This window comes from Eublepharis macularius, chromosome 4, assembly GCF_028583425.1.
Source record: "Eublepharis macularius isolate TG4126 chromosome 4, MPM_Emac_v1.0, whole genome shotgun sequence".
Taxonomy (NCBI): Eukaryota; Metazoa; Chordata; class Lepidosauria; order Squamata; family Eublepharidae; genus Eublepharis; species Eublepharis macularius.
The window spans coordinates 49,257,794-49,273,281 of NC_072793.1; the positions used below are offsets into that span (position 1 = coordinate 49,257,794).

At 43.2% G+C, this 15,488-nt stretch overlaps 1 protein-coding gene across 3 annotated transcripts; it reads right to left on the reverse strand.

The window, feature by feature from the left end:
• Positions 1-2,410: 2,410 nt before the first annotated feature.
• On the reverse strand, positions 2,411-13,509 carry C1QTNF2 (C1q and TNF related 2). 3 transcript variants are annotated; one of them, XM_054975327.1, is made up of 4 exons: positions 13,276-13,509; positions 12,876-13,008; positions 4,959-5,210; positions 2,411-3,616 (listed from the first exon to the last, which is right to left on the reverse strand). In XM_054975327.1, the coding sequence occupies exons 2-4, from the start codon at positions 13,003-13,005 to the stop codon at positions 3,003-3,005; spliced, it is 996 nt and encodes a 331-aa protein (XP_054831302.1). In that variant the 5' UTR covers positions 13,006-13,008; positions 13,276-13,509; the 3' UTR covers positions 2,411-3,002. The 3 variants fall into 3 exon arrangements, with proteins under 3 accessions (XP_054831302.1, XP_054831304.1, XP_054831303.1); XM_054975329.1 differs by lacking the exon at positions 12,876-13,008; XM_054975328.1 differs by lacking the exon at positions 13,276-13,509 and having other exon boundaries at positions 12,876-13,066.
• Positions 13,510-15,488: the final 1,979 nt, after the last annotated feature.

Below are 15,488 nucleotides of genomic sequence, written 5' to 3' on the forward strand. Positions count from 1 at the left end.
TGCCACCGGCGGGCACCTGGGAACCCTACAGCAATTCCCATATACCCCAGAGCCTAAACAAAACATGTGTTAACAAGAAATCATGAGGTTCACTATTAGGAGTGACAAGTAGGGGACCCAAAAGCGCTTTCAGGGGGTATCTCATTTCCCCCTCTCCACTATTTCCTCTTTCCCTTCCCTGGCAGGCAGCCCCCATGGTCTTTCCTCTTTTCATACTTCCTTTTCTCCTTCCTGCCCATGAGCCAACCTACCTTTACCTGCCGCCCACCCGCCAGTCTTCAACTTTCCTTCCCTCTCTACCTCTGGCAGACTCTTCCTGGGAAAAATCTAGCTTAGTTGTGCCTGTGGGAACGTTTCTGAGCTTCATTTGGGGCCAAATTTGGGCCCCAAATGGGCTGAATTGGCCCCATGCAGAGTGCAGAAGTGTTCACGCGGCTGGCATGGTGACATCACTTTCAGAAGTGACATCATCACGCCAGCTCCAGGGTGGACATGCGAAGACCTCATGCTCTGCACAAGGTAAGTGCCAGGAACTCCACCCTCCCAAAGGGAGGTGAGGGGTACCTGGCAACCCTACTTGGGAGCCTTTTGTGAGCTGAAAGGTAGGAAAAGCCATGCCAAAACTGAAGGTACATTGACAAGAACTACAGTAAGGCCTGAACAACAACAAACTCCCTAAGATCAAACAAATACTATACTTATAGCCAAATATAATATGAACCACAGTTTTCCTTGCTCCACTAAGGACTGCTCTGCAGTCTATCCTCATCAGTATCTCCTAAATGTGGTTGCCTTCCAGTCGGTATACTATGTTGTACTGTAATCCCCTGAATGTCAAACATGTATTCCTTGTATGTCTACTCTTTCATCTGCCACTGAATCTTTGTGTATACCTTGCCATCTGATTTGTGTCATACTGACTGAATTTTTTTCTGAAAGAAAATGTTGATCTGCATGCTCTCTATTTGTGGGGACTATCAGTTGAACTGGCTGAACTGCTTTTAAAGGACAGGAAAGTTACTATGACCTGTTGGCTACCATCCTTCTGGAAAGTGAGTTTTAAGTGGAAGAATGTGTCTGGCTGCATCATGACTTAGAGCATGGAGCAATATGGCCTAGATAGTGTTGCGGCAATTCCCTCTCTGAACTATTTACCTATTTGCCATGAGGCAATGAAGAAAGGCCACCAATAGACGAGGTAGGATTTTCTATATACTCAGGACACTGTTCAGGTATGTAGAAAAATACTACTTTGTAAATTAAAAAGAAAATGAAAAATCTGCAAACATAAGTCTTATAGGTGCTACTGGACACTTGCTCTTTCCTTCTGCTACAGACAGCCTAACATGGCTACCCATCTTGATTAAAACAGCAGTTAAAGCTGAAAAGGGGGAAACATGGGAAAGAGCAATTGGCCTGATCAAGCCCCTAACAGTTTATAGTATCCTGCAAGGTATAAAACACACATTCTTCCAAACATTGCCATACAACATAAGGAGAGGGAGATAAAAATACCTTTTACTCTGCACTGAATTGCTGCTGAGGTCTGGGGCTACATGAGCAAGGTCTTGTTCACCTTGCTCCAAATCTCATTAGCAACAGCAACTGTGCTGTAGTAGTAGACATCAAGATTTAGAGCTAGGTGTGCAGGTATGGTCCCTGAGCTTATCTGTCTTGCATTGTTGTACTGTCAGGAAAGGGAAATCTCCGAATTTTTCCATCTCCCCACCTCTAAAAGTCCTTGGAGACCTCAAGCTTGTTACATCTAAAAGGTAAAATCTCTGGTCAGGGACCTTTTCTGAATTCCGTATAGTTCCAGCACATTATTAACATCATAAAAATGTGAAATAGCACAACTGATAAAAGGTTATTATTTTGTATAGAGGCACTGGTATACAGAGCTAAGCATAAAAAGAGACATGAAGATAACTTACCTGTATCCTACCACTCTGCTCAGCAAAGCTGGAAGCCTTTCTCTGAAATATTGGCCTCTTTTCCAACTTTTCCACCGGAGGAACAGCCTTTTGAATTGGAGGACAGTTCCTTAGGAAGGCTTTAGACTTCACTGAGTGGTGTGGTGGGATACAAGCCATTGTTGATTGATAAATTCTTCTCTTTCTTTCTCCCTTCCTCATGGTAAATTATTTGCATAATCAGAGTTTATTGACAAGAGTTTTCTTCCAGGGGCTGAATCTACTGAGATGAAGAAACATGTAAAATTTAGCTCAATTCAGATGTCACATGAAATTATGGTTTAATTAAACTAAAGATCATGCATCCTCTGGGACAACAGCATTTCCATCTTCAAAAGAAGGTATGGCAGTTTCTACCAGTTCCCACCTCCCAACTGCAGAACCTCACTTTGCCCCCTATGCTGTTCCACTGACCGCCTAAAGAAAAAATGGGGGGGGGGGCTCAGTGGGCTACAACAAGGAGAGAAGCAGCCTGTGGGTGACTGGATACACATCACTGTAGTTAGTGGCTGTTAGAACACAGGATGCTCCACTAACTATGGTTACTTATCAAACTAGAATTTGAGACCATGGTTGAAGTTGGTTGGCTAACCGCAATTAGTTTTAAATAAAGTTTTGTAAGACATAAAAATGTGGACATCCTGGCTTACTTCTAGCTTGTTCCCAGTGCAGTCTTTGCTGCAATGCAAACCAGCCAGGTTTCTGTCGGCGAAGAGGGGGGAAAAAAGGCCAATGAAACCAGCATTTTTGTGGGTGGAGCAAACCAGCATTTTCAGCAGTCTTCTGTAAGCCAAATTCGGGCTTCACAAACTAACCATAGTTAATAAACTAGGGATTTGTGTTATGTCTGAACCGAGCCTTTGACAACTTATCTGGCTATAAATATTGTAGCAGGGACTTTGGGCCACAGTCCATATTAGGCCTGCCACTGCAGAAAGAGGGCTGTTTCACAGCTGTATGTACATTGTAGCTATACCGTTTTTTCATGCTCAGTTTCTTATTAGGATTTGTTGGCAATGGAGTCTCTCTTTATATTTCATTGACGTAATCCTCATCAGCATATATCAGAAAGCCAGTAAAAAGGCTGTCTGTCCAGTAGGGATCATAAAAGAGTCCATTCTGTTCAGAGTAGAAGATCTGCAGCCAGACCTCATCATCTTGTTTTAGAGAAAGAATAGTTGACCCAGAAGCTACGTCATGGTTACCAGTGTTGGCATCAAATGTTTTTATCCGGTACTGTCCATTGTGCACCAGCCCAATAGCCAAATGTTTATTGGCCAAAGTGATATCATAGGTAAAGTAGTAGACGCCAGGGATACTGCATACAAATTTCCCACTGGAAGCATTGTAATGCTCACCTTCATTCATTAGGATCTTGTCGAACTTTATGGGCAGTCTTTCCCTTGGGTAGCTTTTGGTCACTGCCACAGAGAAGGCTGACTTGGCTTTAGTGGCCCCACAGCTGCAGGGGCCTGGCATCCCAATGTCACCCCGTGCTCCTTTGGGGCCTTTCTTTCCTGGTCCTCCACTTTTCCCAGCATTTCCTTTCAGACCCTTTGGACCACGAGGACCAGCTTTGCCAATGGCTCCTGCTTTTCCTTTTGGCCCTGGCTTGCCTGAGTTTCCTGCTTTGCCTTCTGGACCTAAGAGACAAATTGGCTTCAGTGAGTTTTCATATGAATTATTTGAATGCAATGTTTAATCATCATTATACCTTTAGGGTGTTTCTGGATGTCAGTATGATGTGATATCACAGGACATGGCTAGTGATGGTAGCTCTAGGACAGGATATACTCCAAAGAACAGATGTTTCCTATTGTGTTTTGAGGTATTGTCAATAGTGGTTGTGTTGCCTATGCTCATCCTAGGCTGCCAACTCCAGTGTGGGAAATTCCTGGAGATTTGGGGGTTCTTCCTGGGGAGGGCAGGGTTTGAGGAGAGAAGGGAGCTCAAACAGGGTGAAATTTCATACAGTCCACCCAACTGAAGCTGCCATTTCCTTCTGAGGAATTGATCTCTGTAGTCTGGAGATCTGTGGTAATTCTGGAAGAACTCTAGGCCTCACCTGGAGGATGGTGACCTTAGCTCACCCCAGAATAATCAGCATCCTGTACTCATAGAACATAATGCTAACACTGTGTCTTTGTAAAATCCTATGACGTTGTGGAAATGTCCTTGACCACTATATGGAAATGTCCTCTATACTGATTGTACTAATCTCATGCTACGTAATCCGCCTTGAGTCTCAGTGAGAAAGGCGGAGTATAAATGACAAATAAATAAACAAACAAACAAACAAATAAATAACCAGCCTTTTAAAAAAGACAAAGAATGTTTATAATAGGATAAGAAGGAGCTCTGACTTGGACTAAAGTGTCACTGCTAGCAGAATGGATGTGCACAATCCAACCCAATAACCCACCCTCCAATAAAAACACAATTAAAAATGAGCACTAAAAATTCAAAGAAGCAAATAACTTTCTCAAGCCATTTTTCCTCTTCGTTCAAAGGAAATTGTAAACAAAATTGTTTTACCTGCCACGGGAAAGAGGCCAGGTGGACTTCTTTTGGGGATGGTATGCTAATGTTTAGGAGCAACTGCCGACAAGTTTTGCTATCTTCTGGGCATGGAGCAGGGGTCACTGGGAGTGTGTGGGGGGTAGTTGTGAATTTCACGCATTGTGCAAGGGGTTGGACTAGATGACCCTGGAGGTCCCTTCCAACCTTATGATTCTGAGTCCCTTTCTGTGTTTACCACCTGCCTCACTTTGGATGGTTAGGGTACTTGGAACAGAACTTCCAACAACTATTTCAGCAGATGAATGGGGGGAGGGGAGCTGCAGATTCCTTCAGAATTTGGTGATGTAGACACTTATTCAGAAAATAAAATGCCCCCTATTTCTTATCTTCATTTGGCAGATGGGGATTTCCCTGCATTTGTTCTTGCTATGGTAAACCGAGATGTAAAAAGAAGCAGTTGCTTACCTTCATCTCCCACCTCTCCTTTCTCCCCGTCCTTTCCATCCTGTCCATCTCTTCCTGGGAAGCCCATCCTTCCTATAGTGCCAGGGGAACCTGGAGCTCCTGGAGGGCCTGGAGGGCCTTGTGGCCCTGGCATGCTGCATACAAGTTGCCGAGAGCCTTTCTGATTTTCAGCTTTTACAAAGCTACTGAGAAGATGGTTAGCTATGCAAGGCACAGTCCAGACAAACAGAACCAGGAAGATCATGGTGGAGCCTGTAAAAAAGAGGCCGTCATGGGCATGCGTGACAGCAGGCATATAGTCTATCTTTCAGCTCACGGAAGATGAAACTAGGGTTGCCATCTCCAGGGTGGGAAATTCCTGGAATACTGGGGGTGGAGCTTTGGGAGGGCAAGGTTGGGGGAGGGGAGAGACCTCAGGGGGTTATCATGCCATATAGTTCACCCTCAAAAGCAGTAATTTTCTACAGGGGATCTCGATAGTCTGGAGATCAGTCATATTTCTGAGAGATCTCCAGCCACCACATGGAGGTTTGTAAACCTAGATGAAAAAAATAGGAGTAACATCTCAGTCTAAATTCATTTTTATCCCATGTTTCCTCCAAGGTGCTGACAGCAGTACACGTGTGTCCTCTTTCTCAATTTTTTCCTCACAACAACTCTGTGTGGTAGGGTTATCCCGAGGCCACCTGGTGATCTTCATAGCAGAGAGCAGAGGGGAGATTTAAACTCGGATTTCTCATCATAATTTTCATTATTATACCGCACTGGCTCTTTCCTGTCACTAATACCACTCCTGCACTCTTCCTCTCGAGGAAAGGGAAAATATGAAAATCTCGAACAGTTATCTTTTCTATCTTGCTCACTCCCAGACATCAGTGGTTAATCCTTCATCATTTTTCTGTTTCAGCTTATATTTAATATTTCCACTGTGAACAGATAGACAGGAACATATTTTCTAGTCCAAGTTGATTGAACAAAAGCGTGCTTTCTGTCCAGCAACATACCTCTAATGAAGAGAGCCTATGATTCAATGGTAAAAGGTCTATTTTTATTTATTGCTGAATCAACAGTTCTGACATCCTGGGCAAAAGTCCAGGATGGGGCCTCAGAATAACTTTCCCCTACTCACCCCCTGGCAGGACCGAGGAAGGCGTGGCCCGCGCCCTGTGCAATATGTCTAGAGCCACTGCAGTTGTCAGAAGCCAGCAGCCTGAGCTCTAGATGGAGCAGGTGCAAGAGGTGGCAGAGACACTTGTGTCCCCCCCCATTGAGGGGGTGGGGCTGTGGGCTTTTAGGGCCCACTCAAATGTGGAGTCTGGTGGGCAGCTCTCCCTGGTGCTTGTTGTATAACATTACCCCTCAGTTACAGTTTGTAAAGGATATCCTCTTGAAGTACCTTGTACACATTACAAACACTAATAAAGGTTTTGAAACTCCACCTGCCAAAGATTGAGCCTGGGCCTTTTTGGAAATCAATATGCTTTAAAATAATAGCTATAAGGCTATATCTGCAGGAAAGTTTGCCAATTCTGGCCTGTGAAATTCCTGGAGATTTTGGAAGTGGAGTCTGGGGAGGGAAGTGTTTGGAGAGGAGAGGGAACTCAGTAGGGATACAGAGTCCACCCTCCAAGGCAGCCATTTTCTCCAGGGGAACTGATCTCTGTTGTCTAGAGGTCAGCTGTAATTCCAGGAAACCACCAGGTATCACCTGGAGGTTACTACAGAGTAAGGTGGAACACCCACAACTGGAGGTATATACAATAACAAACTTTCAAAATAAATAAACCCTAAGAAAAAACCTTTTTGTTTTTTATAAATGCAAAACCAGTGCTAGAATATAAAGTAACAAGTGCTTATGATAAATATACCATCCCATGTCCAAAATGTGCTCATATATCCAGTCAAAATACGCTCAGTACATTAAATATGGAGTATAACACTCTTTCTTGGTACAATAAATATTAAATAATCATTATTAAAAGTTCATGGAAAGGCAAGAATAGCAAAATGAGACAGAACCTTTATATAACCCTACCTGCCTATGAACTGTTGTTTATTGGGGGGGAAGAACTGGAAAAGGGGAAATAGGTAGCAGTTCAGCAAGCCAGTAGTGCTCATACAACTCTGATCCTGAAGAGATAAGATAGGTGAGAGTCCAGTCCAGGAGTTGGTGATAAAAAAACAGGTTGGAGGTGAGAGTTCAAAGCAGAGACCAATGTGCAGTTGGGGCAGTAGGCTGAATTCAAGACTGTCTACAAAACTGGAGGGTCTGGAGTGGTCTTTTTTATAGGTTCGAAGGTGTGGGGTTTTGGTTCTTATTGGCAGGTTTTGAATTTAGGGGAGGTAAAGTTTTAAGGGGACAAAGAACTCCAAATGTAATATGATATACACTGTATGATGTAGTATGCCTAAAGTGGGATGATTCAGTTACCTGCCTGGATTACCAGTTTCAGCTAGTTTAGCAAAGGACTGAGCAGAGGCTTGATGGTTCCCTTGAATAAGTTATGTTGGTGGCAGAAGAGGTTTGACCATATTGGGAGGCTTGCTTATTGTCCTGCACACCTGGATCTTTTCTTATGGTCTCATGGTCAAAAGGGCATAGGGCACCTTTGGAGTCTGAATAGAGCTTCAATTAATGGATCCATGGAGCTTTCAGGCAAGTGGGCTACTTCCAGCTGGGAATGCCTTACAGCAACCTCTGCCTAGATCCAGGGACCTCAGTTTGATATTAAACAGAGTATTTCTTTCATGTCTCCAGCAGCCATGGCACTGTAACCACTACATGAGCCAGTGTGGTGTAGTGGTTAGAGTATCAGGCTAGGATTTGAGAGAACCGGGTTTGAATCCCCACTCTGCCATGGAAGCTTGCTGGGTGACTTTGGGCCAATAACATGCTTTTGGTCTAATCTGCCTCACAGGGTTGTTATGGTGTTGTGGTGATAAAGTGGAGGAGAGAACAATTATGTAAGCCATCTTGGGTCCCCATTGGGAAGAAAGGTAGGATATAAATAAATAATTGTCAGAGAGGCTTCTGGGGAGGGCAAATATGGGGGGAATCTGTTGGGTATCTATGGCAGAAATCAGAATGAAAGAGAAAATAGAATGAAGTTAAGGGTGCCAGGTCAGTGTTAGGAAATTCCTGGAGATTTTGGAGGGGTTGATCCTGGAGACAAAGGGGTTGGGGGGGGAGCGGAGGGATCTGCAGCATGGTACAATGCCATTGACTCTGAAGGAGATCAGTTGTAATACTGGGAGTTCTCCAGCCACCACCTGAAGGTTGACAGCCTTAATGAGGTGCAGAACAGTGTTTTAGCTGGAGCACTGAAGGACTCGGTATATGTACCAGGACTGTATAAGAGACCTGTCCCTTTTGGTGAGAGGAACTTTCCAGCCCATGCCTTTAACACCCATTTACTGGGCAGAAATCAACAGGTGCAGCTCCTTTCATTGCATCTCCATCCTGGGAAACAGGCATCTTTTTTTGGTTTCTGCCTGTTATGCTGCTTTTCAGTTCATAAAACAGAACAAAGGGTTTTTTGCACTTCATTTTTGGGTTCTTTTCTTTGAGGATTTCATCATCTTGAAACGTAAGAACGTTCTGGGTGGGAAGTTCTGATCTGGAAAGCCTTTCCTTTCCTTTCCTTTCCTCTCCCTCTTTGAAGCTCCTTAATATAAGATCTTGGGCAGCAGAGTTATTTAAAGCTATTGTTTAAGGGATATAAGGACCAATAAATTTTGCAACTTCCAGTGTAACTTTAGAATCCCTATCATTCAATAAAAATGATATTACCTCAGACACAGATAATCTAGACCAGTCTATTAAAAGAAGAGTAATAATTTAACTCCATAGAAGATCTTCATACAAGGGACATTCCAGTAGCATTTGTGCTAGAGAATCCATTGAACCAGAGGAGCACAAACAGATCCTTTCAGAATCAGATGACTTATTATATCTGCCTTTCATAACCATAGAAAGGATGGCATTTAATCTAGCAGGATAGAAAGCTCTTAGGAAGCATGGGCTTGTCAATAAATAGGTTTATGTTGGCAAACATCTTGGGGAAGAATAGCAAAAACAAAAACCCTGGGATGAGAAAGCACAGTGAACTCAAATCACTGTGCTACCATAATCAATCTCTTCAATTTTTTATTACAGAAAAAAACCCCAATTTCCCAAGTTCGTTAATCAAATCTAAAAATAAACCAATCAGCATCAATTTCTCACCAAGAGCTTTTTGCTATGAGGACCCATAACAAACTTGCTTTGAAAGAGCTAAATAACCCTCTGCTCTAAAGAACAATTTCAGCCATAGTTTAAAAGCAAACCACCAGTAAATAACGGTTTAGAGGAGTGTGTGCACTATATTTCATATTGCATACCTTTTAAATCTCTTTTTTAAAAAAATGCCCGAGAATGAGATTTCCTACTCTGAGCTATAGGGATGGGAGGAGTGTAAATGCAAGTAATATAACTTTAAAAAAATAAACTGTCATCACTTCCCAAGCCTGCCCTCAGATCTGGGGAAATAGGGAACCCATGGAACGAAGTATGCATGGCATATGGGATTTGGATAAAGCAGTCAGTACAGTGTTTACTGTGGGACCAAATCACTCACTAGAGAAATGTGTTACAAATTATTGCTATTCAAAGAGGCCAGCCATTTGGGAATGTGTATGATTAAGAACATGCAAAACGAAAGAGAGAGAAAGAGAAATGAACCTCTGACAAGTTCAGATTATAGCCAATTTTATGTCTTCCTTCATATTGAATGATCGCTTTGCAAAGTAGGATAGTGGGTACCAAATCCCCAAACTGGAGCTTTCATAAATTTGAATGATGGAAATCTGGGTTTAGATCTGTCACAGCAAATTCACATCTGCCTCTCTTCACACAGAAGGCTTTGATTCAGCCAAGGCTCACAAGTGGGCCTTAGCCCCAAGATCTGTTTCAAATATCAGAGCTCAGCTCTGGGAGCTGTAAGTAAGAAGAGGATCCCTGTAGGCAGGTGGAGGGTATCCCTCCCCCCCCTCCCCCCCCCCCCCCCCCCCCCCCCCCCGTGCAGAGCAACCACAGCCAGTCCTCACAGATTCATGATCAGGATGATCAGATCAGGAGATGCAAATTCCAGGCCATCTTCTCTTTTAAAGTGCTGTAGCCAGAATGAACGAGCTCCAGATCTACCTCTCAGCAGTAACGTCCACATTTCCAGCTTTGCTTCCCTAGCACACACTGTAATGCAATGATTCCCTGGCTATGGATCTATCCATTCTTCACCAAAGGAGTTCTCTTTCAAACAACAAAGATGAGACTTCACCCAGGAGAGCCATCAAGGGCCCCTGGACAAAGCCTCTCACATCATAGGAATAGTTTGCCGGGCTCCTTGAGTGCCCCCAGGTGACTTCAACCTCCATAATTTTGTCTGCGTAGTCCCTTTGACTTGGCTGCCCTGACCAGAATTGCTCATGAGCACTAGTATGATATCCTCTCTTTGGATCAGGAACAGCAGAAAAATTACTGGGCAATTGAGCAGCAGACTGCTGATTCAAACACACACACTGAAGACCTTATTCCTTGATGAGAGGACTAGGCAGGCCCCCCTGTCCCCAGGATTACCACCTTCAAGGTGGGGCCCACAGTTCTTCTGGATTTATAGCTGATCTCCAGACTACAAGAACCAGTTCTCCTGGAGAAAATGGAAGCTTTGGAGGGTGGACTCAATGGTATCACATCTCTCCTGAATTTCCTACCCTTCCCAAACTCTGCCCTTCTTAGGCACAGTCCCCAAATATCCAGCAATTTCCCAAGCTGGAGTTGGCACCCCTACATCCTCATAGCTCAAAATGTAACACTTGGATACCTGTACATATAGAAAGCTGAATTGTGAATATTCTCTCTCTAAAGAAAAGAGTTGCACAGTGTGGGTTTATACATTTGTGGGTGCCTGCATAGAGCACCTACAGTAGATATCCTGTCATGGTAGAAGCGAGTGTGGGTCTACCACTCCCCCAGAACATGAGCTTCTTGTCTCGTCTGTACTGGCTCGAGGTCTTGCAAACTCTTGAGCTGGTCAGCTGGAAACTTTGATAGACTGCCCCCAAACATAAGGCTTTTAATGCACCAGCACTGTTCAAAGCAGCAAAGATCTATTCAAACCATGGCCAGGATAGGGTGAGAAAGAGGACTTGCAAGGGGCAGAGCAGAGCAGGGCCTGAGGAAGACAAGTCGTGGTTTGGACTGCTTGTGAGGAGCCATATTGAATGGTTGTGCATTTTTCCATTGTGTGAACTTCATTACTGTTCATTACTCTGGTCAGTATGTCCTGCAGACCATTAGGAATCAGCACAGAACTAACATGGATGAAGTGTTATTTTAAGAAACAAAATGCACTCCTCACCCCAAACTGATCCCAGAAGCAAGCATGCAATGACCTTCCCAAGTGGTTACTTGCTATAGTTTATGTATTTATTTACTTCATTTATATCCCACCTTTCTACCTAGTTGGGAACCCCAAATGGCTTACATCAGTCTCCTCCATTTTATCTCCACAACAACCCTGTGAGGTAAGTGAGGCTGAGAGTGTGACTGGCGAAAGGTCACCCAGCAAGCTTCCATGGCAGAGTGAGGATTCAAACCTGGTTCTCCCAGATCCTAGTCTGACACTGTAACCACTACACTGCACTGGCTCATATTGATATATCTGTACTGTCATTTTCCACTAAAAGGGAGCATCATATATTTTCTGCTAACATCTCTTCCAGACTCTGTTGCTTCTATCCTATAGGGATAGAGTGAAATGGGCTGAATACATCCAATAAGGTGGTTGTCAGTTCTCAGAATCAGTTCTTAATCAGAATTATTCATATTAACAGGGACTGATTCCTTTTACATACGCAGGCTGGGTTGGGAAGAAAGTACCTCTGAGCACGCATAGAACACCCTTCTCGTTATTAACGCAGCCGAGTTTCATTTTCTGTTTCAGATTACAAGTTACCCATGTATTAAAGTCATGACCAGAGGAGTTTTTATGCTTGGGTGAAAGACACTGCAATGCTAAGATCTTTAGCCCAAAGGCTAACTTTGGGAGACCGCTTCGGTTTCTTATAAAGAAACATGGAAAGCAGCTGAGAAAAGCTCCAGATTCATTTTGCTTTTGTGCAGTTTCATCTGCGTTTTTGCTACATTCCAGCTAGCTGGTGACTGGAGACCCAGAAGGGAAAAAAGAAGACAGCAGGATTTGTTGGTGAACCAAGACAGACAGCTGCAACGTATGAGATATGCAAACCAGATCAATGGTGATGATAGGGGAGGAAAACCAACGAGACACGTTTGTTGAAAGAAAGGCGTGCAAAATCCCTCTCACGCTTAAGAACGGAAAAAGAAAGAGATGTGAAAATAAACAGTCTCATTCTTCTGGGAGCAGGAACTGTAGAATAGGATTTCTGGTAAGCCAACTGAAACTATGAAAGTTCCCTGGCAGATTGGTTAAATGAAATGGAACAAATCCCCTTGCATATCGAGGGATCCCTGTAATTGACTCCAGGGGACAAGTCCTGGGCTCCCATTTGTATGGTGGTTTAGTGGCCAGAGCCAGACATTAAAGTAAGTTTCCTGCAAAGATCAGCTTGTGGTGAAACTGCCATTTTAAAATGGTCATTGGAACCAGCTTTCAGAAAGTTAATGTATATATGAAGGGAATGTTCTGACCAGATTGCTCCTAAAATTCTGGAATTCTTTTCAGCTAAACTGATGGTTGTCCCTAGTAGAAACAATAGCTTAAACGTAGGATAAGGTAGATATAACACATTCCTTGATCTAAACCAGATTAGTTGTTGTTGATAAGCCCCGTGCAGCCTTTAAGACTGGAAAGGAAGTCATTGTCTGCTGGAATTCAGCACAAGATTAGTACAGAGCGATACCAGGAATGAACTTGGCCTCTCTTCCCTTGATCCAGTTCAAAAACTTGGCACACAGCTGCAGAGCTTCCGTTGCCATTGAGCCTCCGGTGATTCTCTGGGACTTCTGATTAAAGCTTTCTCTACGTTGCATCAGCTGCAAGAGAAAAAGCCTTGCAAGGTTTGCACACACAGCTCTCTTAAACTGAACTCAGCATTTCCTCCCTGCATTGTTTAATTTGTAATGGTCCCGTTGAGGGTTCCTGTACAAGCTTCAAGCGCTTTACCAGTTCAAGATTGCACATTTACTTAAGGAACAAGAACCACTGAACTTAGTGGAAGTTACTTCCAAGTAAGTATGTTTAAAATCAATGGCTATAAACCTTACTTGGTGACAGTTTTAATGAAAGAAAGTACTACTCACAAGTACAAATCCCTTCAATAGGATCCTGATAGCCAGTAGGAAAACTGCTGAATCTCAAACAGATGTTTCCCTGCAAAGCATTGTTGTCCAGTTCTGTGCGATTCCTAGCTGCAGAGGGCTCCCTTTAAACAGGCTTGAAATGGTGCATTCTGAAGGGTTTCAGTAAAGTTTGTAGAAAGGGTTTCCCTTCATTTGCATTCTCCGTTCCTTGCAGCAGTTTCGGATTTTGGCTCCGCTTTGCCAGAGGCATATTTTGATTATTGTGTAATGTGTTTGAGCTTCTGCCTCAGGTCACGTGAGACAGGGAAGAAAACTTTACACACATGTGGCTGAATGCTTGGAAAGCTCCAGATACTTGGAAAAATTTCCTCTCCTCCTTTGTTGAGCTCAAAGTCTTAAAGGGATCAGGAGTTACCCAGCATCTGCCGCAGAGTGTATTGAGCTGATGTTAGCTCAATGGTTGACTGGGTTCCTGAGGGCTGAATTTGGCCCCTGGCAATCGTGCCAAAAGTTAATCAGGGTGTGGTGAAGAGCTTGCTCACAGTTCCACTCCCAAGGAAAGGGAAGATATTTTCAAGATGAGATCTTCTACACTTCCAACTCTCTTGTCCTGGCTATGCACCAGTGCACAGGCTTCATCACTGTAAACTGGCACTGAATGCAAATGAGGCAAGTTGGGAGAATGCAAGTCAACCCTACTATCTTTGTGGCACAGGGCTTGATTTCTCCTTTATATACCACCCTACCAGGTATAGAAACAGGTAGCAAATGCAATATAGGTGTACACAGATAACTTTCTTGCTTGATATGTGCCTAAGCAGCATATCTGTCTACACACACTTTTGTACATGTCAAGAATCCATTCTCAAACTAAAAAAACCTACATTCATGTCTAAGGAGCTATAGGGGTTGTATCTTGCTGCATTGACTTTGACCTTGATTCGAGTTCAGTACCAACAAAGAACCTTGCTCATCTGCTACATCTACCCTCCTGAAATGGACTTTGACCTTGTCTTTGTATAGAGGGAAGGTAGAGGAGATGAGAAGGTACTGTTATACGGTGAGACATTCTAGGAACGGTGCTACCTGGGATGGTTTTGTTTGGGACTGAACAAACACTGGAGACCAATGGTGTTCTTGAAAACTTGCTTTATTTGCAAACAGACAGGTAAAGCATACTTGGGAGTAAAGAGGCACTTCTATAGGGCAGCAGATCTACCATCCCACATCAGATCCTGCACAGCAAGGTGTTCCAGCCAACTCATTGCTTCTTTCTAAATCTCTCTCTTCCTGACCATTCTGCTCACCTGAGAGAGGCTGCCTTTTGAATACTGCTGTCTCCCAGGAGTTGTGCCTCCATTGAGAAAATATCCATATCAGTTAAGGAACATTACCATTCCTTTGAGCCCCCTTAGACCAAACCCATTTACACTCATGAGGCTGCATCTTAATACATTACTGGAGGAGGGAGGAGTTCCAACAGGATAAAAACTGTTATGCTTAAGACACAGGGAAGTTGAAAGAAACTCTGAAAGTGCGCTAGTGATCCTGCCCGATTCTCTACTGACCCACTTTCATGTTGTCTGTTCTTGAAGTTATATCTAATTGATGTGAAAGAATTTCCTTCTTTTTCCATTTTTTTTTATAACTTGTATCATTCGGTTTGGCTGAATCTTTCCGACCCTCCCTAGAAGTGGCACTAGTTTCTCATTATTATTTTAATTTTATTACAACAGATGACAAGCAAGAATTCACATAAACAAGAACATAAACATGAAAAAAAAATGAAAAAGAGCATCGAGACAGACATACCATTTTGGACATTTTACAAAATTTCTTTAAACTCATTGCATAATCAGTAACTCTTCCATAATACCCATATCTTTACTAAGTATATAACTTTGACTTTACTGAAAAGATACCTGCGTTTTTTCCATATTTCAGCCTATCATTTATTGCCTGCCTTACAAATCTAATTTTCGAATCCGCAAATCTTTAACTCCGACTTCTCTTTTACATACAGAAAGTGGCAGTACTGTTTCTCCAGGTGCTGGTTACTGTTCTTTGTAGAAGGGGGAAGTGTATGTATATTGAAGAGCTGTTTGCTTATTCTGGGGGCACCTGGACTTAAACAAAAAGGAGCTTGTTTGCATTTTGGGCCTCATTAAGATGTGTTGATATACCACAGCTTGTTGTAAAACCCCATTACCTAC

Coding starts and splice junctions, on each gene's coding strand:
- C1QTNF2 (XM_054975327.1), bottom strand. CDS start 13,005: ATGCAACGTAGAGAAAGCTTTAATCAGAAGTCCCAGAGAATCACCGGA. Junction 5,211..12,875: donor AGAGGCCAAGTTCATTCCTG/GTATCGCTCTGT, acceptor TCTTTTTTACAG/GCTCCACCATGATCTTCCTG. Junction 3,617..4,958: donor AGGAGAGGTGGGAGATGAAG/GTAAGCAACTGC, acceptor TTTGTCTCTTAG/GTCCAGAAGGCAAAGCAGGA.